At 42.0% G+C, this 26,968-nt stretch overlaps 2 protein-coding genes across 2 annotated transcripts in view; one reads left to right on the top strand and one right to left on the bottom strand.

The window, feature by feature from the left end:
* Window positions 1-6,158: 6,158 nt before the first annotated feature.
* LOC139964938 (activin receptor type-1-like) overlaps window positions 6,159-26,968 on the bottom strand; it is a 55,093-nt gene continuing 34,283 nt past the window's right edge. The window contains exons 6-8 of the mRNA XM_071967032.1: window positions 17,165-17,785; window positions 10,753-10,883; window positions 6,159-9,368 (exon numbers count right to left, since the gene is read on the bottom strand). Of these exons, the coding sequence (XP_071823133.1) occupies window positions 9,210-9,368; window positions 10,753-10,883; window positions 17,165-17,785 (911 nt within the window). The 3' untranslated portion in view covers window positions 6,159-9,209. The remainder of the gene's footprint in view (window positions 9,369-10,752; window positions 10,884-17,164; window positions 17,786-26,968) is intronic.
* Window positions 10,890-17,148, top strand: LOC139964939 (uncharacterized). Its single transcript, XM_071967033.1, has one exon. It carries the CDS (start codon window positions 16,498-16,500, stop codon window positions 16,948-16,950), a length of 453 nt encoding a protein of 150 aa, XP_071823134.1. The 5' UTR covers window positions 10,890-16,497; the 3' UTR covers window positions 16,951-17,148.

Below are 26,968 nucleotides of genomic sequence, written 5' to 3' on the forward strand. Positions count from 1 at the left end.
TTTCGAGTTGGATAGCATCATGTTTGATCTCTAGAGTAGGGCAAAATATGTCACCAAAAACAGAACTAGTATTGTTCGATATAGGTGACAAACGCCTACAGTGGAATTACGATCTTCCTTACCGGTTTCGAACCTCTGGACATACAATCAGCGTCCATAGCCTAGTGGTTAGGGTGTCCGCGTACAGAGCGGGAGGCCCGTGGTTCGAATCCCGGTGGAGGCTGAAAGTTTTTCACTGTTCTTGATTTTCCAACTCATTACGATTTTCATTTATATATATTCATTTGCCTTTGTCGTTTACCTCCATTGCATTAACATAAAGTCTGTTCAAAGTATCTCTTTCGAGATCCGGCTTTAGGAATCACAAATGATTTTCGAGTTGGATAGCATCATGTTTGATCTCTAGAGTAGGGCAAAATATGTCACCAAAAACAGAACTAGTATTGTTCGATATAGGTGACAAACGCCTACAGTGGAATTACGATCTTCCTTACCGGTTTCGAACCTCTGGACATACAATCAGCGTCCATAGCCTAGTGGTTAGGGTGTCCGCGTACAGAGCGGGAGGCCCGTGGTTCGAATCCCGGTGGAGGCTGAAAGTTTTTTCACTGTTCTTGATTTTCCAACTCATTACGATTTTCATTTATATATATTCATTTGCCTTTGTCGCTTACCTCCATTGCATTAACATAAAGTCTGTTCAAAGTATCTCTTTCGAGATCCGGCTTTAGGAATCACAAATGATTTTCGAGTTGGATAGCATCATGTTTGATCTCTAGAGTAGTGCAAAATATGTCACCAAAAACAGAACTAGTATTGTTCGATATAGGTGACAAACGCCTACAGTGGAATTACGATCTTCCTTACCGGTTTCGAACCTCTGGACATACAATCAGCGTCCATAGCCTAGTGGTTAGGGTGTCCGCGTACAGAGCGGGAGGCCCGTGGTTCGAATCCCGGTGGAGGCTGAAAGTTTTTTCACTGTTCTTGATTTTCCAACTCATTACGATTTTCATTTATATATATTCATTTGCCTTTGTCGTTTACCTCCATTGCATTAACATAAAGTCTGTTCAAAGTATCTCTTTCGAGATCCGGCTTTAGGAATCACAAATGATTTTCGAGTTGGATAGCATCATGTTTGATCTCTAGAGTAGGGCAAAATATGTCACCAAAAACAGAACTAGTATTGTTCGATATAGGTGACAAACGCCTACAGTGGAATTACGATCTTCCTTACCGGTTTCGAACCTCTGGACATACAATCAGCGTCCATAGCCTAGTGGTTAGGGTGTCCGCGTACAGAGCGGGAGGCCCGTGGTTCGAATCCCGGTGGAGGCTGAAAGTTTTTTCACTGTTCTTGATTTTCCAACTCATTACGATTTTCATTTATATATATTCATTTGCCTTTGTCGTTTACCTCCATTGCATTAACATAAAGTCTGTTCAAAGTATCTCTTTCGAGATCCGGCTTTAGGAATCACAAATGATTTTCGAGTTGGATAGCATCATGTTTGATCTCTAGAGTAGGGCAAAATATGTCACCAAAAACAGAACTAGTATTGTTCGATATAGGTGACAAACGCCTACAGTGGAATTACGATCTTCCTTACCGGTTTCGAACCTCTGGACATACAATCAGCGTCCATAGCCTAGTGGTTAGGGTGTCCGCGTACAGAGCGGGAGGCCCGTGGTTCGAATCCCGGTGGAGGCTGAAAGTTTTTTCACTGTTCTTGATTTTCCAACTCATTACGATTTTCATTTATATATATTCATTTGCCTTTGTCGCTTACCTCCATTGCATTAACATAAAGTCTGTTCAAAGTATCTCTTTCGAGATCCGGCTTTAGGAATCACAAATGATTTTCGAGTTGGATAGCATCATGTTTGATCTCTAGAGTAGGGCAAAATATGTCACCAAAAACAGAACTAGTATTGTTCGATATAGGTGACAAACGCCTACAGTGGAATTACGATCTTCCTTACCGGTTTCGAACCTCTGGACATACAATCAGCGTCCATAGCCTAGTGGTTAGGGTGTCCGCGTACAGAGCGGGAGGCCCGTGGTTCGAATCCCGGTGGAGGCTGAAAGTTTTTCACTGTTCTTGATTTTCCAACTCATTACGATTTTCATTTATATATATTCATTTGCCTTTGTCGTTTACCTCCATTGCATTAACATAAAGTCTGTTCAAAGTATCTCTTTCGAGATCCGGCTTTAGGAATCACAAATGATTTTCGAGTTGGATAGCATCATGTTTGATCTCTAGAGTAGGGCAAAATATGTCACCAAAAACAGAACTAGTATTGTTCGATATAGGTGACAAACGCCTACAGTGGAATTACGATCTTCCTTACCGGTTTCGAACCTCTGGACATACAATCAGCGTCCATAGCCTAGTGGTTAGGGTGTCCGCGTACAGAGCGGGAGGCCCGTGGTTCGAATCCCGGTGGAGGCTGAAGGTTTTTTCACTGTTCTTGATTTTCCAACTCATAACGATTTTCATATATATATATATATATATATATATATATATATATATATATATATATAACTACTAAGATATATATATATATATATATAACTACTAATATATATATTTATATATATATATACAATTTCACATACCATCTGTTGATCTCAGTCATCCACCTAGTAGGAGCAAAGTTATGTCAACAAATCCCGCATGCCTGCTTGATATTGGTGTGTTTGCCTGTACCAGCCAACCAGATAGTTATAGCTGCTAACATCCGGACAAACCTGGTTACTGTCATTCTTATGGGGCTTGTTGCTTGGTTACAAAAGCAACCTTATCTACTGATAGACAAGAAATTCACAACAACAATGAAACTTTCTTTCTTAATTGTTTATTTGATTACAAATGTTTTACTGGTAGCTGCCTGGCTAGTCAGGTACAGTGTACATACCCAAACAAATGATATACCCACATATTTACAACAAAGGGTTTAAGATACAATTTTGACGTTTATAAACAAAGGTGGTCTAATTAACTCATTATTAAACATTTGCTATTTTGTTTTGTAGCATCAAGAAGATTATCTTTCTTTGGAACAGTAACATAATATTTAAGCACTCTGCAAGGGAGGGGCGAACATGCAGGCAAAATATCAGAGCCGTAGATACGGCATTGCAAACTATCTAAGCGTAGCGCCACCATAATGGGCGCGAAGCGTACAAGTGAATTTTGGCTGAAAATGCCTCCCAGATCGCTGGAAATGGCACTTCCCAGGCTTTGTAAGTTACATCTTAGCATTTTCTCGTTTGAAATTACTAGCGATATCATAAATTTTTTTTAAAATAAATAAAAATATGCTCAAGGGGGGGGGGGCTGCCCCTTCGCCCCCTTGGCTACGAGCCTGGCACTCTGCAAAGGAAGCCAACTCTGAAGTCGTTCAAGCGTAATAAACAGTGGTCTTGGAGTGATATACTCTACATCTGGAGGTGTGAACTCCATTATTTAAGCTTTCTGCTGAAAACCCGACCTGTGGCCCATATATCGGAAATTCAAGAAGGGTACGTTCAGTTCTGTAAGGGGCACTTTCACATCATATAGATTTTGTAAAAATGACGGAATTGCAGATGGTTGGGGGGGGGGGGAGGGCACAGTAGTCTGTACATGGGGAAGGGGTGGAGGGGAACACGTCCCCTGTGCTCCGACCAAGCCACGGTCCTGCATCAGTTTGTGACAACCTCGACACAATGTCAGCTTTGAAATTTTGCATTCGCTGTGCATACACCAGAGCTAGGACTGGTTCGGAACCCGATAAAACTCTAAGACAAAGGGAATTTTCTCTGTTAGATGTTGCGCATTACTTCAATTGAGATCACAATGCCTTGCTTCCTCCCATTAACAGTTTGACCTAGATTAACGTTCTTCTATAGTTCCCAGTTGGAAAACTTAACGCCTAAATAAGTACTTCCTCAAAAACATATCATCCAGTCCTATCGACATCAAAGCCAAGCTTGGTAGCTTGAACTGACCACCGGATATCGCCGAGCAGAAACTAACGAAGGAGCCCTGGCAAATTAATGGAATTCATTAATTGTTAATGAAGTGATTGCTTATATTAGTCACGTAAAGCCGTTAGCGTGCTCGGGTTAGATGGTTATACACGTTTTCACTTTGTCAATGAAGATTAACAAAGTGAAAAACTGTTTCTAGCAAACATTAATAATGATATAACAAACACAAAAATACTGACGAGAAAATTTCTTAAATGTTCACATCTCTTTCAGAGATACAGTAAAGGAGTGATGCGTTTTTTAATGTTTTTTCACAGGTGTTGCTTTTGGAAGAAGTGAACGAGCAAATGGTCAGAGAATGTCTTGCAGATGGTATAAATACAAGTTGCTTGCACCCTTGTTCTGACCGTGACCTATTGGGAGTGAGGTCATGTTTATAACCTTTTTTTTTCATTTTTACAAGTTCCTTCCTGCAACGGTTAACATCTGACCGATACACGAAAAAAAACGGGTGACCGTTTAAGGCCGTTGTCTGGGTACGTGGTAGATGCGGCATAGACTATACAATGAACAAAATAGAAAACGCCGTGCTGAATCAACTAGAAAATGTTCACTATATGGCCTCCGTAGGCTAACATCACAATGTCCTACTCGCAAGTGAAATTACTTGGAAACAAATTCTTTTTCATCATGGCAGTGGAAGTAATCTGCTTACATAATAAAAGAAAAGAAATATAATGTTGATTGGCAGGATCCAGTCTGCGTCAAATTCAAACCATTTGCAATAACAAAGGACTGGATATCCTATTTAGACACATTCCACATGAGTGGCTAGCACTTGATCAAGAAAACGTTGGTTGATTTCATTCCTAGATCTTTGTAAAAAAAAGTCTTTAATTCCATTAATAACAACGAAAATTCAGTCATAAATAAAAATAAAAAAATCCACGTAGTCATTATTCTTGTACAAAAAGAGAGGCAACTATAGTTGTACATTAACTGCCTTAGTACGGAAGAACCTACCCACTGAATGCCTAACGAAGCCTACCCACACATTTTTACAGAAAAAAACGCGCAAGAAACCAAACACTTAGTGAACAAGAAACCAAACACTTGAAACAAGTACAGTATCTTCCTGATAAGAGATGTTCTTCTGTGCCAGAAGGAAATCTTAAAGGGGCAAATCATACAATAACGTTTCACATGATGAATGTATTTGCCACTTGAGTTGCCAGCGTAGTGAATTTAATGGTGGGGTCTTGGATCAGCATTTAATATACATCAACAAAAGTAATGAGTAATGAGATGTAATGAATGAGAAAAGGGGGGCAGGGGGAGGGTGTGCCCCTGATGCTGTTGAAGCTGCCTCCAATATATTGGAGGGTGTGGGGGTACGGGGGATGGCCCTCCAGACAAAGTTGAACATTAATATATGAAGTGGTGCACATTCTGAGATATATTTAGGCTATTAATAATGTCGTGCTAATAACAGTTATTTTTTTTCCGTGTGAGATTGAAAAGAGGGGGAGGGGGTATCCTTCCCCCACACTACCCCCCTGGATCCACCCATTGCTATCAAACGAATTTCCTTCTATGTTGTAACGACTATTTCTCAGGATTTATAGATTTGTGATTTGATGATCATTTCCAGTCGTGCAAATATAGACCATTGTGGAGAGGACTGGTTGTTGTCAACTGATCAGTCAATAATTGCCAGGTAGGGAGAGATAACGACAAATTAAAAAGGTACCAGCTTTATTTATCTTGGCTTGGCAACTATCTGGAAAATCCAAAGCTGTACCAGAATATCTAAACAATGAGGGAAACGAAAGGGAAACGAAGCGAACGTAATACAAAATACGATATTATGATCATCATCAGGTAGCCGTGTGTTAGAGCATTAACAATGGCACACAGTAAGATGTTATATCTATTCCATGACTTGATATGGATACGATAAAAGTGAATATTAGAAGGCAGATACGATGAAGGGCATGGAGGGGGTTGAGGAAAAGGGGTGTTGACCACGGGGGGGGGGGGGGGGGAGGGTGGAGGGGACGTAACTTCAGATACAGAGTAATATCCAGGTAGCAGCACCACCACAAGAAGTCACATGTGTGGGGCTATTACAGTAAGTGAAAGAAACTGAAAATGGTGCGCAACTTTAAAGTAGTTCAATCTTTTCTTCTGACAGGTCTTTGTTTGATACTTTTAGACTATTATCGAAGCAACTTTAATTTTTGATTCTTTATAATCAGTCTTTATCAGCCGAGCTTAACTTGTAGTCCTCGACTCCTCGTTTTATATATCTGGCAAAATTTGACAATTTTACCTGTTGGTAAAGGGTCTCCATTATTTGACAAATGTTACTTCCAACAGCGACCATGTTGGGAACGATATTTTGACAGACACACTAGGTTATGTAGATAGAGTTCCCAATGAGGATTTAAATTCACAGGGTATTCGTTGAATCCTCAAGGATGGGGGTTACAAACGTTAAAATGCAATAGATTGCAAGCCAACAATTTTTCACCAAATATGCAACCAAGAATACGCATTGCTGATACAACTGCAATCAATACAAGGGTTGTATATATAGGTACTTGTTGGTGTTGTGACATGACACCACACTTGTTGGTGTCATGAAATGTCAGTTTAGATTATTTCAGGTACGGTGGGCGAGACATTACTTAGATCGCTCCTTAAAGTTGAACACCCACAAACACTTTCGGAAACTTATAAAAATAACAGTGAATAACAACTCGTAAGTAATATTATCAAATGAAAAAATCTGACTTTTTTTCTTTTTGCATTAAAAGAACAAAAAATAATACAGTTTGTCTAATAATAGCACCTTACAAGAATTGAAAATAATATTGACAACAGTAGTAGTAATATTTTTGTAATGATAACAACAATAATAATAATTATTATGATATAATAACATTATTAACAATAAAACTAATAATAATTATAATAATGATAACAACAATAACAATAATACTAAAGCAATGGCAGCGAAACTCTACAGTTTATCTGTCACTGTTATTATTTATATGGATTTTTTTCATTTTATTTTTATGAATTATGAAGTGACTAAATATCCTCTATTACAAAAATTAAGGTCAGCACATGTATATACAGTCAATCTCATCGAGAGAAAAAAAAAAAAAAAAAAAAAAAAAAAAAAAATTGTCCAAAGATAATGAATATTTCACACTGTGTACTACTGAATATTCACAGTGTGAAGGAGCAGAAAGATATTCACAACAGATTTTCTTTAAAAAATTAATAATAATAATAATAATAATAAAAACAAAAAAATGTAAAGTTTGGGAGTTGTGAAGATAAGTTTATGGAGGTAGATATTGCTAGATCTATGTGTGTTCTTAGCGTGTTCTGTCATCTTTTTCACATACATGTTAGAAATAACCCTTTTGACAGTTCCTTCCCTGAACTATCATCCCTTTTGCCCTTTCCAACCAATTCTGAGTCCCCCTCGGGGAATAATGCCAAATAGAATGGTTTTCAAGAAATGACAATTATGTCCACAAAGATGTAGTGTCTCTCACAAATTGGTTCCTTTTTACCAACACAGTATTGGAAACACAATCTTTCTTAGTACTGAACTGGTTTGACCAACAACTAAATATTCAAAAAACCACTTCTTGAATTCCTCCTCACTTGTTTTTCAAAAAAGATTTGTTTCAAAACACTCCTTAAAAAGCAACTACCCCACATTTATGAATTAAGTTTAATGACCGGTATATCGAAGGTGTCTTGTTCCCTCTTTTGCTATCATAAAAATCTACTCCTGAGACGATTCAAAAAGGGCTTAATACTTTCCAAAATGATTCCATGACGAATAATATTTCTGGGTATCTGAGAATTTAAAGAAAAACAATTGTTTTTACTTCTTGCCTGTCTTTTCATTGTTTCGTTTCATTGTTTCTTTTCATTGTTTCTTTTCATTGTTTCGTTTCATTGTTTCGTTTCATTGTTTCTTTTCATGGTTTCTTTTCATTGTTTGGGAGATGGATGATGTATCAAACTTAATTCACCATTCTCCGATGACGGACGGTTTATATGTATGTCCGGTAGAAAACCCAGAAATACCTCTTCTTCGGTCAGCCAAAAGATCTTTTTCAGTAAATAATAGGTAGCATAGTGTACTGTATTATTATAAACACAAATTAAATTCTACCTATCCAGCAGGCTTTTAAACATCTCTTTCAGTAAATGATAGGGTAACCATTATGTATTGTATGATAAGGACAAATTGATATTTTTCCAAAACAGATTAAGACATCTGTTTTTCAGTAAATAATAGGTAACATTATGCACTCTATTATAAAGCATAAAATAGATACTTCTAGCTTGAATTCTTCTGTTTTCTTTTTCCGCTTCTCAGAGAATGAGCACAGTGAAAAAACACGGACCGAAACCAGTCTGTTGCTATCTTTTGCTTATAAAGAAGCAAACTGTACCCCTCTGCCCCCCCCCCCCAAAAAAACCAAGCTTAAATATGACTAAATAGAGAGATTCAGGAGAAAACCAGTTCTTCATTGTAATGTTCTGATGACAGTGGAGTATGTAACTACCAGTACTGAGATAACAATGGCTTTACCAAAACTGAGATTGGGGGGTATCCATTTGACCTGGTTTTGAAAAGGGAAGTGTTTTATCCAAATTGAAATGGCCAGGGCTTTTCAAGGCCCAGTTAAATGTAATTGCCTAGGCACTCAATCCCAGCAAGGGACGTGACCAGACTGTGGTTATCCTATTTTGCCAAAAATCTCTGCTGCATTGGGAACCATTGTCTCAATGTGTGTTGACGATTAAAGCTAGTTTACAGTGGCAGTGACTCCTTCCCCCCACTGGCAGCTTTTAGAGGGACGTGCACAGTTCCACAGAGGGGACTGTCCACAGAGGGAACGTCCACAGAGGGCCTTGTAGAGTCCACACCCTGTTCCTAAGGCGATCACAAATGAGTATCATTGGGCCACACAAAAACAACTGCAGGCTTAGAATCTGTCATGGTCGTCGTCTCGGTGACAGCATCCAAGGAAAAGTCTGTGTCCCACGGAACTCCGCCCGGAAGGTCCCGAGTATTTGGCAACTATGTGCGTCGAAGGCCTCTGGTCGGACGACCTTGGAACGAACCACCCGACGGATATATATCACTTTCTACGCGAGAGTTTTGTTTCTCTAAGACATTTCTTCCTCAGACGATGATGCGATCGTTCTCCATGTCCATCTTGGAAAACGTCTGGCAGCACTGTGAAATCTTGATGAGTGTCTTCTTGACCCGTAAGGAGGTGTGTCTGGAGGAGGCGGCCTGGCACCAACACTCCCTCATGAGTTTAGCTAGAGTAGTCAACGTCTGCAAAAAAAACAGATAAGCGAGCGGCTCTGGTTTAGTGATGGCAACGACAGATCGCAACAATGTTCGTACCTTACAATTAAGTCTTAAAGGAGACGTATATAATAAAATTATAAATAAGTTCTTAATATAGTGCCAAACACCAAAAGGCCTCTAGACGCTTTACAAAACCTTAAAAAAAAATAAAAAAATAAAAAAATGATTCATGATTAACAGAGGTGGACCTCGTAGGCACAGAATTCGACTTTGATACATTTGCGGACAGTTGGAGACATAAAAAAAAAAAAATGGTTTTCTAACCAGGTTGCATTTCAATGAAGCTATTACTTCTTGAGAAAATGACCGTGAGGCTCGACAATGAAAGGGGCTGGACTGCTAAGTCTATTCTATTAAAAAAACCTCTAAGCTTAGTTAGAGTTCCACGGATGCAACATACCAAAACAGACTACTTTTTGTTAAGGCCTCATCTATAACCCAATTTTATTGACAAATTTGCCAAGAACAAAATGGTGATGAATGTAATCCAAGCTTGTTCGGTGTTGTTGATATGAAGTTTAATAAAGAACATGTTTCAATTGAGTTATCAGAATTTCTAGAACAATAGATTTACATTCACATTTAGTACTGCACCGAGGAGACCGGATTCTTCGTCAATATAGTGCAATCCAGAGATTCAGCATAGTTTTGAAACAGAAATATCTTCAGAACCTGAACTGGCATTGAAAGATTTCTTAAACTTTGGCAAATCAGGCATACAAACATTTCTGACTATCTAAAAGTTATCTTTCCATTGTCACATCATAGACTGCAATGCTTCACTTTATCAAGAATCCTGTGCAAACCCAGAAGCAGTTTGTTGAACCCCCCTGACAACTGTGAACAGGAGCGCCCCCCCAAACTTGGCTGCACTTTTATGCCAGACTCATTTGTTTCTCGCTGAAGCTAAAGTCCGTGTTTTCACCATTCTCCAATTTTGTAATGGCAGCTGCGATGTTAAATTCAGCAAAGAGAGATGTACATTGAAAGATTAGATGAGTTACGCTACATTGAAGCAAACTCTTGCAAGCTTGGTCGCTTCATTTTTTTACATTTTTTGTATCCAAACTACCTTGGATCACTCATGTTTAGTTAGCAATTAATCATACTGAGATAGATCGCCTCGAGTAGCTTTCACCAAATGAAGGTTAATTAGTCTGGATGCCTGGATGCCCTTAATATCTAGTATAATATAAAGCAAATCTAAAGAGCAAAATTTCAACAACAACAAAACAATCACTCTTTACTCCTTTTGGCAAATGCTTATAATGCTATAAAAATTCACCTTTCCTATCCGAGCAATCGGTGGGGCGGGTGGGGGGGGGAGTTGGGGGGGTCTTGAACTTACTTGGTCAGTTGACCATCTGTTAGGTAGAGTGGGCCTGCACTGGTCCACACACACTACCTTCCGCATATCTTCAAAACTAGGATCGCTTGGCACTTTGTCATGGAACGGTGGATTGTAATCTTCGACCATACCTGACGGGAAAAAAAAAAAAAAATAACAATGAAACGAGCAGCCGCGTTAGGAATGAAATCCAAAAGCATACTTTCATAAATTTTTTACAAAATTTCATGCCTCCTTAGGATTACATTTAATAGTATGTATCAAAGTCACATGACATGGTCGAGGTACGTGTCTTTCATGTCAAAAAGTCTTCTTCCTTTTTTTAATTTTCTTTCTCCGAGAATAAAACTACAAATGTTTTATATATTGAAATGTCTCGCATTTTCACCTTTCCCAAAATTCATCTGCAAAACACACTGTGTTTTACTTTTTTGATTGCTGTTCTTTGAGCATCACCCCGCTCATTGTCACCGAACCATTCTAAGCACAAAAACATAACAAATAACATAATAAAATATATAGATGAATCCCGAAAGAAGATGTAAACTTGTAAGTTATCTTTGAGAACATGTAAAACATGCCACTGAGGTCTCATTGCGTTTTAAATACATGAAAATGACAACTAAGACATACAGTATTCTAAAGTGTAAAATCCAACCAGAAACTGATTTCGTCCCCAAACCCCCCCCCCCCCCCAAAAAATCAAAACCAAAACAAAAAACAGGGTATGTGCAATGCTCTTAGGGACATCTTGGGAGTGATAACACACATCTTGGGAGTGACTACACACATCTTGGGAGTGATTACACACATCTTGAGCCTGATTACACACATCTTGAGCCTGATTACACACATCTTGAGCCTGAATATACACATCTTGGGAGGGATTACACCCATCTTGGGAGGGATTACACCCATCTTGGGAGTGATTACACAAATCTCGGGAGTGACTACACACATCTTGGGAGTGATGACACACATCTTGGGAGTGATTACACCCATCTTGGGAGGGATTACACCCATCTCGGGAGTGATTACACACATCTCGGGAGTGATTACACACATCTTGGGAGTGACTACACAAATCTTGGGAGTGATTACACCCATCTTGGGAGTGATTACACCCATTTTGGGAGGGATTACACCCATCTTGGGAGGGATTACACCCATCTTGGGAGGGATTATTCACATCTTGGGAGGGATTATAAACTCGCCAAGACAGTTTACCGTATGGAACACTTTCAAAGAGCTGGTTAAGCTGAATTTGTCAACAGACTCACTTAACCCAACAAGTGTGCAGTTAAATGCAGCAAGAGTACACAACAATTAAGATGTTTGAAACTCATTAACAACTCACTTCAATGGCCAACTGTTGTGTAGACATGGCCATATGTACACCATAGCGTACTGGCTGACTCATGCAACTAATGAATATACATAAGATAAATAGCTAACCTACTAAATGAAGCTCACCGTAGATGCTGCACTACCAGTCTATCCTTAATCAAGGTCAGTCGGCTCGTTTAGATAAAAAGTACACGACTGGCTTGAACTTACGCAATTCATGATTCATGAATATTCATTTCCACAACTAGCTATAAACCCATTTCTCGAATGCGTACCGTAGGTACCGAGCACTGTTAATACATGGCTGGTGAACTGAATTGCAATTCATGTCATATCCAATACATAACTGCAACAGTATTATCTGACCCATTTCTCCAAGCTACCATAGAAACTGAGCTAGATGATTGGCCTACTGATGCAGGTCATGAATATGCATAATTACATTCTAATAAAGTAGCTAACCTGTTTGATGAAGCCGACATACTGATTTGAAAAGTACAAACACTACCTGCATTCTGGGTTGCTTTGCTTTTCACGTAGCGGACAGTTACTTAGAGATACCTGCTTATCTAGTTTGAATGAGCAAAACTTGCAGGAGGGTTCAAGAAAGACATAAAAAAAAGTTACTAATAATAATAATAAAACCTGAAATTCACTGGGTAGTTCTTTCGTCAATGTAACAACTTTGGTAAGTTCCCTCTCGTTTTACAGAACAGAGGACTAAAGTTGGTGGCTGTGAGAGCTGTATTCCCTAAATTACAATCAGGGACACCCCCCCCCCCCCATCTCATTACTAACAAGAAAGACTCATCTGTTACTCTTGCCTTATGATTCTTTCCGACAAAACGATCTGATGAAAACACTCATGTTGTCCAACTTTGCAGTGCAACAAAGAAGTACATTTTACTGGAAACTTTGGGACTGCCCTTTGTCCTCAAATTGAATTTTCTCGGTTTCTAAAGTTCACCGTTTCTATTCTGACAAAATTTAATTTTGTCTTCTCTGTTTCGTAATTCATCTCCTATAAAAGCCCACTAACTATACGGTACCATGAGCAAACTGTAAGCGTTTCATAAAATGTATAAAAAAAATGATAAAAATTGGGGAAACTTTCTAAAGTCAAATTAAGACATTTGGTTCACAAATGACATCTGGAGACTAACACAGACCACATCTTTTTACCATGAATTTCCAATCACCCGACGAAACGCCGTACGTGTGTATCCATCCTAGGGAAGTTTATAACAGACCAAACCTGCTTCGAACGGCATCGGTTTGATGACACCTTTACACACGGAGGCGTTGAAGTCACGGACTTTAATAACTTGAAGCAGTATTATTTATGAGCACGGAAGGGCGTCCGGTACACGAGAATCACAAGTGTTAGAATTTTCACAATCGATGGTGTTACCGGCAATAAACGGTTTCGGAGCGGTCCAATCCAATTGGGTGGATGAATAAATTCATGAGACTCCTTTTTCACAAACACCCAGGAGGTCAAGTACTGAAAGGTTATTATTTATTTTATTTTTTGCCAAGGTAGTACAGTATATATATTAAAATGTGAAACTAATTTTCATCTCCCAAATTCCGTTGCTCAACGGATCGACGGTTTTACCTTTTGGTGATTAGCCAACCCTAGATTTACAGAAGTACCATCCTGATAAAATATGCAAAATCATTTCAAATCCCCAGAAAAAAAAATTTGGGCTGGTTTAGAAATAAAATTATCGACAAAAGATGAACTTGAGTCCGCCCCTTCTCTAATCTAACCAAGTTTAATAAATAAAAAAAAAATAATGAAAAAAAGTGGTGGGATTTTTAAACATTATTAGATAATAAACTGAGCTTGTAAATGGTTGAAATAGTGATTTTAATCTATTTTAACCAAGATACCGAGTAGAGAGTTTGAGAAAACACTTCTTCAGTACTCAAGAGATAGAAAGAGATATTGATATTTTATACACAAACTCAGTATTTTCAATATGTCTTGATATGTTTTGTTAACATTCAACCTTCAACGATCACCAGCAAAAAGGTCTATGTAAATTTAATCCCAATGACATAAATATCTTTTGTGATAACACAAACATTCGGATGTTTCACTTACTCTTAAAGGAAGATCGGTCAGTAATGATGCATTGACATGTTTTCAGTCAATATTTTATGATACGTTACTAACTTAACCTTGAACAAGATGTACAGACCCCCCGACAAGCAACCCTCCTGCTTACAAGGAGAGACACATTCAGTGATCCCATGCCAACAGCCATCAAAAAATGTGAAAAAAGGTTTGATCTGCCTTCAACCCCTCCACAAAATCAGTCACAGGGAAATTTGGCCCCCTTCCCCCCAGTCTGCCCCCCTTCCCTGAAATCCTGTGCATGTCACTGACCCAATCACTCCCCCTGCCAAAGCATTTCATATCTCTGAGACACTGACTTAAATGGCATTTAACTCTCCTCCATTTTGAGAATAATTCCATTGATCTAGAATTTCAACAAAAAAAACTTTGACAGTTTTCCTAAAATTTTGGGCAATTTCCAATGATCTTCCTCCCAATATAACTAACGATCGGCCGGACTATGTCGGATCTGGAATTCCACGGACCCCAGCTTCAAGGAAAATTCAGCTGGTTCATTTCTGTCAAGTTATTTTCACCATGTCCACGAGGAAACAGTTGTTCATATTTTCCTCCACAATTCATGGACAAAGACAAATTGCAGGAATTCTTTGTATACATATTTAATGTATCAGATATAAATAATATAGTAGGATATGAATTATTTGTCACACCTTTCAGCGAACAGGGACGGACGAAAAAATTTGTCACTCCGAACGAATTTGGAAACGGAGAAACTGGCGGAGAGGCTCCAGGTGATTTGTGATAAATTATGGAAGTCTTGTCGAATGTCTTAAGTAAGACATAAGAGGCCTCTATAACAAAAGTTCACATAAATCTTTAGAACAGACCTCATAATGGTTAACAATTCAGATTTGAAAATAAGAACTAAAGGATAGATTTATCGTATCTCTTGGGGTTTCATGTTTTGTGGGTGGAGGGGGAGGGGAGGGAGGTCCCGAGGGTTGGGGAAGCAGCTGCTAAACCATCCATTTCTCAATAACAAATGTTCATTTGTTTTATGGAAAATATGTTGCAGGATAACAATGTGGAGTCATCAAATCTATTTTTTTTTGTTTGTTAAATCCTTGAGGTATTAAAATATGAACTACTGAGGTTCTGTTTTTAATAAAAAAAATTCTCATAAAACTGCTTGTTATTCATGTACTGTAGGTATGCTTTACATTCTAACACTGTAATATCATAATGTCAGGATTCGTGCATCCTTCACTTTCCCCAAGAAATTCTAACTTCATTTTAATATTAATGGCAATGGGATGGGGATTAAGGGAAGAGGGAGAAGAAAGGAGGGGGGAGGGGGAGGAGGGAGGTATACCAGAGGTGAAATCCTTACAAACTTAATCTTTAATTTTTATCATCACACGCTCCTATTGATCTTTTTATGTTTTATTTTGGGGAAAAAGAATGCACTTAGAAATCTTACACAAAAGTGAACCAGGCTCTGGTGGTACAGTACAGCATGCATGGGTCGCTATTCCAATACATGTATCATGCATTGATAAACTTACTGTAGCCTATTAAAGAAAACAAAGAGGGGGGAGGGGAGGGGGGCAAGAAAAGTTATGAAAAACTTTGTCGTAACACCAAAAATCCAAAAATCCAAAATTTCATATTTCACTGTGCATTTTGCATACCACACCATACCGTACACGTCGTACCATCGGGTTCACTGGTACTTTTCTGTTGTCGGGCATGCACAAAGTCCTTTTTTTCTTCCATCGCTACGTGACCCTGTGGGAGTAGGTGCTTGACCTCGCATGCGACACTCACGATTAGCCGAGAAATATATATAGAGGTACTAGGCTAATGTACTATCGCTGCAACAAGTACAGGTGGTATTAATCGCTCTGATACATGCGTCGACAACCTCGCCACAAATTTTTTTTAATAAAGGCTGTCAACGGACCACAACGTGTTTTTTTATTATTATTTTTTAAACTTCATCTCTAGCGTCGTACAATTCGTAGTTTTGTTAATTCAGATGTGAGGAAATGTTGGTCTGCATCTTGAGTAAAGAGCAAATGTACCAAAATGTTTTTTTTTTGGCCTTCTTTTTAAAAAAAAAATTTAGTCCTTTTTATTGTTTGTTTGTTTGTTGTTGAAAGTACCAAATTCCGCCAGTAAAGCAATCAGAGATGTTACAAATTTGTCAAAGTTGTATTTTATAGTTATATGAGTGATGGTGATGATCCGTAAGTTTCAAATAATGCACATTTTTAGGAGAAACTATTGTCAGATGTGTACAAGATGGTACGATGAGAAAGAGAGGAGATAGGAAGAGAGAGGATGGGGAGAAGAGAAGGGATGGGGTGAAGAGAGGGGATGGGGAGAAGAGAGGGGATGGGGTGAAGAGAGGGGATGGGGAGAAGAGAGGGGATGGAGTGAAGAGAGGGGATGGGGAGAAGAGAGGGGATGGGGTGAAGAGAGGGGATGGGGAGAAGAGAAGGGATGGGGTGAAGAGAGGGGATGGGGAGAAGAGAGGGGATGGGGTGAAGAGAGGGGATGGGGAGAAGAGAGGGGATGGGGTGAAGAGAAGGGATGGGGTGAAGAGAGGGGATGGGGAGAAGAGAGGGGATGGGGAGAAGAAAGGGGATGGGGTGAAGAGAGGGGATGGGGAGAAGAGAGGGTATGGGGTGAAGAGAGGGGATGGGGTGAAGAGAGGAGATGGGGAGAAGAGGTCACTAGAGAAGAAAGGTGGTACTTGCTAGAGAGTTTACTCAGACCTGGAAAAAACAATTCTTCTTATCATGTTTACTTACGTATTTCATTTACCATTTACCCAAATGCCTATGGTTATTTTGAACAGCTTTAAAATGAGTAAATTTGATCGCCCCCCACTCACCCCCTGCCCTCCCCATCTTTCCCATACCCATAGGAAAGAGAAGAAAAAAAAAAGAACGTTTGAAATCGTCATAAACTTACCACCGACTTGACACCTAGTTGCAATCTCCCAGAGAACTAAACCAAAGGCATAGATGTCCACCCTCTTGAAGGACTCAAAGCACATAGTGTTCATACTCTCGTCCAAGAGTTCGGGCGCCATGTACCGTTTGGTACCCACTCTATTGTTCACCCCCATATTGATGCAGCCGTCCTCCTGCGTGTGGAGCACGGCCAGACCCAAGTCCGCGATGCAGCACCTCAGGTCCCGCTTCACTAAAATGTTCTTGCTCTTGATGTCCCGGTGGGCGATGGCCGGCTTGCTGTTGTTGCAGCTGATCTCCGTGTGCAGGTGGACCAGCCCGCTCGCGGCCGAGAACGCCAGCCGGCACGCCAGAGGGGCGTCGATGACGTTCCGGTTCAGGTAGTCGTACAGGGAGCCGAGCTCATGGTAGTGCGTGATCAACCACAGTTGCGTACAAGAGTTCCGGGACGTCATGTCCGACGCGATGAAACCGAGGATGTTGTCGTGTCGTAGCATGACCGTGTTGTAGATCTCCGACTCCCGGAACCAGGATTTTTCGTCTATCGAGCTAAAGATTTTCACCGCAACGTTTTCGCCGAGCCAGTGCCCTCTCCAGACTTCGCCGTAACGTCCTTTCCCTGAAAGCGACAATACAAGACATAGGATATATACGTGATACTGAACGAGAATTCAAAAATGCATTGTCGTTTCGATGACGTAACATGAGCAGTTTTCTTCATGAATCTGACGTAATGTATAGTGAGGGTGTACATGTTAACAAGGTTTAATATTTGACCTCTGATGACCCAAATGACCTCCACCAAAAACCATAGGCTTCTTTAACTCATTGTGGTACTTCTACACACTGAATTAGATGTCCGCCCAAAATGTCACTAAATTACTCTCTGTTAATATCAGTTATATATTGGTGTGTTCTATGCTGGGGAAGGTTAAGAATGTTCACAAACTTTTTAAACCATTTTCAAATTTGTAACACCATTTCTGACACAAAGTGGAGGATGGGAGTGGGCGAGGAGGGGGGGGGGATGGAGGGAGGGGGAGCTGGTATTGAATAATTGTAGATACTGAATACAAGATTAACCTTCTTTGCTATCTAAGAGAGCTCTAAGTTTAGCTATGTACAGTAACCCACAAGGTTATTCCAAAACTTACTGGTTTGGATATTTACGAGTGACGAGCTTACCTGTCTCCTCACAACCTTAGCACCTCATTCTACCGTGCCTATAAAGTCCTGGTAAAATAATAACACTGTGCGCCCTCTATGACCGAACCCCCCCCTCGGTCACTCCTCACTACTCATGAGACCACTCCTTAAAAGTGGCCTCACGGTCACCGAAATAGGGGTGGCCAGAATCCTCTGGCCACCCCCAAGGACTCCCGTCGACTAAACTTCTCAAAGGTGAGCCCTTAACAAAAGGCACTGATGCCTTCCTAGCAGGGAGAGTGTAATCCTCCCCGCCGCAGCGGGTAAGGGGGGGGGACACTCTCCTGAGCCCTGCAGGCAAAACTACCCCTTTTTCCTAACAAGGAGCCTCATCCTGTAAAGGCCCAACACTTGCTAACCCTAAGACAACTTAGGTGAGTACGCATATGAAAAACACAGGGTGCAAAGTTACCCTCACCGATAGACCTGGCCGGTGACTCTTAGTAGTTGTTGGCTCTGTCTATCTGGTGTTGTGCTTGGAGTCGTGAGCCTAGTCGAACGACTGCTCCCCCGTCCGGCTGTGTCCCACCCCCTCGGGGGAGGGAGGCGGGAATGGAGACAGGTAAGCTTGTCACTCGTAAATATCCAAACCAGTAAGTTTTGGAATATTTACTTCGCTCCTCGCTTACCTGTCTCCTCACAACCTTAGCACCGAGTGGCACTGCCTGATGGTGGGAGGCCCGAGGGGTGGGACCAAGTACCAACCGGACCTCGCATCGCCGAGCTACCAAAAGCTGCCTCGGCGTGTAGAGTGTCAGGTAAGTAACAGGCGACGAACGTAGTTGGTGTTTTCCACGCTGCCACCTTGAGGATGTCCTGTATCGGGATACCGGCAGAGAGAGCTGTGGAAGCTGAGGCCCCACTGATGTTGTGATCTCTTGGCCGGGTATCCCCCCATCGTGAACGGGTGGATCATCTCTACTAGCCATCGGGATAGGGTATCCTTGGCGGCTGCTGTTTAAGGTGGTCGTGGCAGGATGAAAAGGGAGGTTGTTTGTCTCAACTTCTCTGTCCTGTTTAAGTACCACTTCTGTGCCCTGACTGGGCACCATCGCTTGTCCTCAGCCACTGATGAAAGGGTTTTGATTTCCGGAAAGAAAATGTCCCCGGGCAAGAAAGTCAAGGCCCGGTTCTTGGCAATAAGGGACGGGTCTGGAACCGTCCTCGCCCCATGGCCCTCGAATCTGATGTGGTTCTGTTTGGTTGTTAGGGCTTGGAGGTAACTCCTTCACGCTGACGCTACCGCAATGACGAAGGGTGTTTTCTTTGTAAGAGCAGCCAGGGAAGCGTTCCCCGTTGATTCGTACAGCGGCCCTGCCAGGGCATGCAGCACTGCTGAGAGCCCCGCAGAGGGGGCTAACTGTCTGACTCGTGGACGGCGATTAGCCATGCCTTTGGTGAGCTGGTCAATGTCTGGGCTAATGCCCAGCGTGGAGCCGTCTGGAAAACCAGACGTCCCCGTCTGGGGCCTGCGTGTGGGACCTGCGGCCTGGGACCCGGGGTCCGGAGGGAGCCACTAGGATGAATTTACCCTTGGAGCTGCGAATCTTCCTCAGTATCTGGCTGATCATGCCAAAGGGGGGGAAGAATTTAAACCTCTGGTCCGTCTCAAGGCAGGGACCTGGCGCTATGTGGAAGGCTGCAGGTGGGACCGCCTGTTACAAAAGATGGGCGGCCCATTGTTGCCCTTTGTCGTAAGCAGGTCTATCAGAGGTATGCCGAACATGTGGAAAAACCTACCGCATATTCCTTGCGAAGGGTTCACTCGTCGGGGTCGAGTTGTCCCCTGGGCAGAGCATCGGCCCTCACACTCTCCTTTCTGGCTATATGGGAGACCCATAGGGCCGTGCCAGATTCTGCAGCTGTGGTGAGGGTCTCCCATGCCAGACGGCACAGTCCCTCTGCCCTGGTGCCACCCTGTCTATTGATGTAGCTACTGTACAGTATGCCACCACCATCGTGTTGTCTGAGAGGATGGTGATCAAAGTGCCCTGTACTTGGGCTTGGGAGGACTCCAGAGAGCCCCAACCCCACAGTCCTGAGAGCGAGGCGGAAGTACATGAAACCTGGTTATCTTTGCAAATAGGGTGTTGGGGCCGATCCTTTGCCCTGCTGACGCCACTGTGGTGCAGGAAAGTGGTTTCTCTGTATATGCTGCTAAAGAAGTCAAGGACAGTGGCCTGTATGATGACCTTGTTAGCACCTGCAATACAGCAGCACTCGCAGTACTGCTTGCAGTACCACAGTACCGCTGATGACCCCTTTAGTTATCAACCAGTTGCAATCAGAAAACCTCTGAAGAAAAGTACTGCCTTGATGATGTAGACCTAAGCTGTACCCTGTAGGGAGGTTTCATGGAGGTTCTTTCCATGAAAAATAATATTAATAATAATATTGAGGGTTGAACTGCGCCGGCCTATCTATCGATAACGAAGTCAGAGGCGCTAGCAATATTACCCTTCTCAAAAATAACCTGTTAAACAGAGAGAAATCCCTCCTGGATGGAAAGACGCAATGGAGATAAAGTGCCTTGCCCAAGGAAACAACAGAATGATCTGGCCAGGACTAAAACCTGCAAGCCTTAGATCACCAGTACACTGCCTACACCGCTTGACCACAGTTCTCTCCAAAAATTGAGTACTGAATGGATAGTTTGCTTCATGAGAGTCTTAATCAATGCTACAGCTGCTATGTGGCTTTTACAACTACAGTATATGTATGTATTTGTGTATGTAATTTAGATCATCCTGCAAGTAGGAACTTGTGAAGAAGCCTCATTGGCTTATCAAAGCCGCAAGCTGACCAAAGTCAGTCTCGTACATTCATATTTAATGTCCATGACTATGAATTGTCAACAGCTCTGTAACTGGACAACATACATTAATCTTGGGGTGACATGAACCGGGGACCTTTTGATTGGAAGGCACCGGGTTTAACCACTGAGCTAACTAAGCTACAGCCCTACTCACCAGGAACAAACTCCCAACAGGGGATGTGTAGGGTGGGTTTGTAGAAATTCCACCTCATAAATCCTGGCTGTTTAACGGAGTCCAGGGAGTTACTCAGCAACACAAAGGCGTTACTAAATGTTTAGTCTTTTGCTATGATAGCGTTATTAGAGGTGTAAGAAATATGTTACCGAAACCCTTTAGGGGCTATTATTTCAAAACAATTTCCGTTAAGACATTAATATAACATTAATATAACGTAATATCTCATAGACATCTTATGTCAACGTTTTATCAACACCACATTTAACGTAATAAACACGTATTGAATGTTATGATAACGTACCCGTTACTTCTCAAATCTCTTCCTGTCGAGATGTGTCCATTTCGTAGTGCAGTAAAGGTTTCCAGCTTCCTATTGAAACCACCTAGCGCCTAGGCTAGTCAAGACTAGGCCATCAGGTGCTACGAAATGCAACTCTGCTTAAGATGTCGGAACATCGAACATTGCTCATGAAGCGCATGCTGTATGTTCGGAGCGTGTTAGCGCTTGTAACTTGCTGGGGTTGTATCCTACCCCTTTTTCAACTTACTAACGCGTTTGTCTTGGTAATTCACCAAAGAAATAGGAAGAAAGGCTTATTCCATATGATCGCTCACGTAGTCGATAGCGCGTTGCGGTAAAAGTTGAGCTTACACGTGTCACGCCAGGTGGCTGCTTGGCCCCCCCCTCCTCTCTTAACAAATGTGCCACGTTGTACCTTTTTTTTCTTTTCTTTTTTTCTGGCAGTTTGCCAAGGATCTATGAGCGATATGTTTCCTGGCACTTTGCCAAGTCTCGAGAAAGTTCTCTTCCTAGCAGTTACGGAATACTGTACGTCATGAGAACCGATTTGAAACCCCTCAGTCTTACGCATTTTAACATGTTCTGGAAGTGGGTTCACCAGTGTTTTAAACGACAGTGTTTTTAAACACCAGTAAGATTTTAACCTAGGCAAATGGCGATGAATTATGATTAGAGAGGAGTATAATTAGCGAGGAGAATATGACCCCTGAGTGTCTGCAGGTACTCGATAAATAAACACACATTTGGGATGTGTAGTGGTAGCGGTGTTTTCCCGCAAATGATTCGAACCTGTCGTCGCCGCTCAAGCTGCTAGTTCCGGGGGGGGGGGGACACTCCCCCTATTCTGGGAAGCGGGAGTAACCGTCCTCTGTAACCCCGAAATCTAGGGGTCGACCTCGTCGTCTAGGCCGGACAGGTTGCCCGACGCTCTGCAAACCAGGTCGTGGGAACCTGGCTCGGGGCTGGTTCTCTTTTCGGATTGGGCGCTTGCCCCTGCTACCCCGTTCTGGGGGCCCGGCATTGGTAATCTCATCGGTTCCCGGCCTCAGGACCGGCCGCGGCTCCGGTTAGGGGGTCTGCGGGCCGGGCTTCTGCACCTGCTACCCCGTTCTGGGGGCCTAGCAGTTGTTAATCTCGTTGTAAATGTTGTTGTAGTTGTAAATGTTATTGTAAATGTCGCAGTTGTAAATGTTGTTACTCTCGTAGGCTCCCGACTTCGGGACCAGTTTTGGATCCCGTTTGGAGATCTGTGGACCGGGCTTCTGCCCCTGCGCCCCCGTTCTCGTCGGGCCCGGGCCCTCCGGAGCCAATCTCTGAGGACCCAGCAGTCGATTGTATAGCTCTGGTTCCCGGCTCCGGGGGCGGTCTCGGATCTGGAGTGAAACCTCGGTTCTGCCTTCCCTTCGAGTCTCGCCGTACTCGGGGTCTCGCCGGACCCGGGGCCTCGCCGGACCCAGGCTCCCGTCTCTGTGTGCGTACCACGCCGGGTACCACCACGCCAGTACTCCCCGACCCGGACATTCTGTCCTTTCCGGTGGGATTTTTTTTTTTTTTTTTTTTTTTTTTAATATTTTTTTCTCGCCGGACCCGGGCTCCCGGAGCCTGCTATGGGACCGGCTCCGTTTCAGCGACCCCTCGGTCGTACTCTCTCTCTCGGACCCGAGCTCTCCGTGGCCTGTAGCCCGCGCTCTATGGGTCTCTCTTGCTGCGACCCGGACTGAGACGTTGCCTCTAGCCCGGCCGAGCCGTGCCTCTTCTCAAGAGGTCTTTTCTTGGCGGGAGCCTTGCTCCTGCCCTTCCCTCTGGCCGTAATCAACCGGACGTCGCCGGGACCATTAGGGGTACTCTTTGCTGCGACCCGGACTGAGACGTTGCCTCTAGCCCGGCCGAGCCGTGCCTCTTCTCAAGAGGTCTTTTCTTGGCAGGAGCCTTGCTCCTGCCCTTCCCTCTGGCCGTAATCAACCGGACGTCGCCGGGACCGTTAGGGGTACTCTTTCTCTCTCTCTCCACCTCTCCTTCGGCCCTCTCCTGGCCACTTTCCTCCACCTCTCTCACCACTTCTCCCTCCTCCTCTCTCTCTCTCTCTCCTGTCTCTCCTATATCTTTTTCTGGGCACCGATGGCCTAAGGAATCAAGTCCAGCCTGCCCTAAAGCTTGCTTCTTAGACTCGTAAGCCACTGGTCTATCTAGTGCCACTGGGCTGGCGAAAAATTTATGCAGACCAGGCGTGGGTCCCGTCTGGTGTAGGTTCTACACTTAGGACACAAATCGTGTTCGAACCAGGTTCTGCTTGGCCGAAACATCGAGTAGTTAAAAAGCTTTAGCTGGTTACGAGACAAACTAAAACGCTCGAATTAAGGAAAGACTAACTCTTAAGCTTACGGAAAAATGCAAACTAACAAGAGAACGGGAGAGAACGGGAGGTACATAACGGTGAGTAGAGGTACGTAGCGTAACCTAGCAACGGCAAAATACGAAAAACGCTACGAAGTGGCCTAACAAAATCAACACAAGCTGAAAAGGAACATGAGAGAGCGAAATATAGAAGAAGAAATCGTGAATAGAAATACAATGTAGACATGCTATGAACATGAAAATACAACGACACGCCTATAGCGTGGGGAAGGGAAAATGGCGGGAAACCTAGGCAGTTCGCGGAACTGCTACCCCCGCAAAAAACCTAAGGGCGGAAACGCACTAGGAATAAAAACAGTCCCCAAAACCCTCCCTTTCAACAAAAAAGGATACTTATCGGGCTGGAAAGGACTGCAATACTCCTAAGAATCCGAGGAAAGAAACTTCCAAAGATCGCTAAAGAAAACCAAGACGAAATCCAAGGGAAATATATCCACAAGAAATTCACGTGAAGACACTTTTAATGGTAGAATGAGTAGTGAGGAGTGACCGAGGGGGGGGTTCGGTCATAGAGGGCGCACAGTGTTATTATTTTACCAGGACTTTATAGGCACGGTAGAATGAGGTGCTAAGGTTGTGAGGAGACAGGTAAGCGAGGAGCGAAGTAAATACCTAAATTTAGTATCGGCAACATTTCTGTTTTGAAAAAATTAGTTTATGAGATGAGATGACATAATACAAAACACATCCACAGTTTCCAAATACTAAGCTTGTCTTTGTTACTTACACATTGTACACATACAGACCCCTGACTTCATAATAAAAGTCAAACCATCCATGTTTTCTTTTCCCAATTTACTGTTGTTGTTGTTGCACAACGATAAAAGACGGAGCGACATTCTTTCGGTCCAACAAACCAGTTTCCCCTTTTAAGGGAGAGTGAGAGGTCGGCTGTACTTTTACAAACTTTACATAACGACTTACTACAAGGTTATCACGCAAAGGAAGTCCGTGATGCATATTACTTACACGTCAATAGGCACCGATGGAAACTAACTAAATCTATTGTTCCTGCCGATCTGAAGGATGTCCTTAACGGAGACGATATCTGTAACTAACATTTATTGTTCCCCCCTTAACATGAATTCTCTTTTTTCTCTCCGCTTCAGTATGTCGTGCACATGGTAAGAAGATCATGATATTTCCGATGTTAACATTAGGGGCTGTCATTCTTAGGAAGCGGCTATTTTTTTTCAACCACCGCAATTTACTACCAAAGACAAACAGATTGATTACCTCGTTAAGTTTCACGGATCCTAATGATAATTGTTTTAGAGGCATTTAGACTGTAGGCAATCGGGTGCACTACAGACAAAGCTTAGAGGAATAACTAAGCAGTAAGGGGTTCTGCAGTAGGACAGTAAGTTTAGTTACTGTGAAATTTATGAATTTCTTTTGATATTACTGTATCACTTATTGACAATAATAAGGGTACTGTGTACAAATTGGACAAAATTGGATATGCTAATAGTAAACTTTACAGGGTTAATGAAGCAGTAAGGGACTCTAGGACAGTAACTATGAAATTTATGAATTTATTTTGATATTATCACTTAAATCATGATTGACAATAATAAGGCACTGTGTACAAATTGGATATTGACAGACCCCCCCCCCCCAAGAAAAAAATTATTGTTGAGATTTGAAAATATAAGTGTAGCATATTAATATGCTTTACAAGAAGAACTACACCGCAGGGGGGGGGGGGATAATTTGTCAGGTACATTACATTACAAACTGCTATATGGACAATGAGCAACTTTGCTGTACAGGTACTATAAGATGTAAAGGCAGTTTTTGTTCTATATACAGGAAACCATACTATTTCATAGGAGTCAAAACTCTTGAAAACACTAATTAATTAATTCCCTGCACCCTACTTTATCCATATATATGCTATCTCTAATTTACATCTAACACTACCATCACTACGACTTTGCCGCACGAGTGAGTCCTGCCTACGCTCTTCGCTCTTACCGATAAAAATGTGTGACTTTGGTGTATTAAACTGCTGTTACAGTATGTTAAAAGTCATTGGTCTTTTAATGAGAGATTGTTATGTTTTTCGTGGATGGGGTTTCCCCCAAACCTTTCAGTTAATTGATTACGTTTGGATGAGAGAGTACTTTATTAAAATTGGTATAAACCCCGACGCGACTTTTTTTCCACCGAATCCTATTGCGACGACAAAACCCAGAGGAAACGAGAAATACGATGTGGGGATTAATTCAGCCGAATTCTGTATTCCTTTATAAATTGCAAATTCTGACAGACTGTGTTAATATTTATCCGTGAGCCTGTATTCCATGTTTGGTTGACCTTGTATTCAACACATTTACTCACTCATTTTGTGCCAGGGGGCTTATTCGTGTGTGGAGGCGGCAAAGAGGTAACTTTATCAAAATAATTTAAAAAATTTTTATAAAAAATTTAGTAGAGAATCTGTCAAAATTCAGAGAGAATAACAAACATTTTTAAAATGCTATTTACTATGACTGTGTGACTAAGGAGAAAAACTTCACACCTATCGCCTCCTCCATGAAAATATATTTCATTAACTTGACCAATTTATAAGCTACTTAAGCAAATTATGCAACTTGTAAAAACAGAGAAAAATTCTGTTTTTTTACATGTGACCAGAGCTAATATGAAAAGTATCTGTGGGAGTTATTTTTAGAAGAAAACCAAATGTCACCTCTTCGTCGGTTCGTTCGTTCGTTCTTTCGTTCGTGAGTATTACAAACTTGAGACATTGTCGCAATTTATTTACACCCCACCCTCCCCCAAAAGCGATAAATCTTTCTGCAGATTGTTCAAGTTTCTGTGGCATGTACGGACAAAATAATTTCCATATCTACGTAATGTTGTACATCCATCAACCACCGGG

The sequence above is a fragment of the Apostichopus japonicus genome, chromosome 23 (genome assembly GCF_037975245.1).
Source record: "Apostichopus japonicus isolate 1M-3 chromosome 23, ASM3797524v1, whole genome shotgun sequence".
NCBI lineage: Eukaryota > Metazoa > Echinodermata > Holothuroidea > Aspidochirotida > Stichopodidae > Apostichopus > Apostichopus japonicus.

Coding starts and splice junctions, on each gene's coding strand:
- LOC139964939 (XM_071967033.1), top strand. CDS start 16,498: ATGAGAAAGAGAGGAGATAGGAAGAGAGAGGATGGGGAGAAGAGAAGG.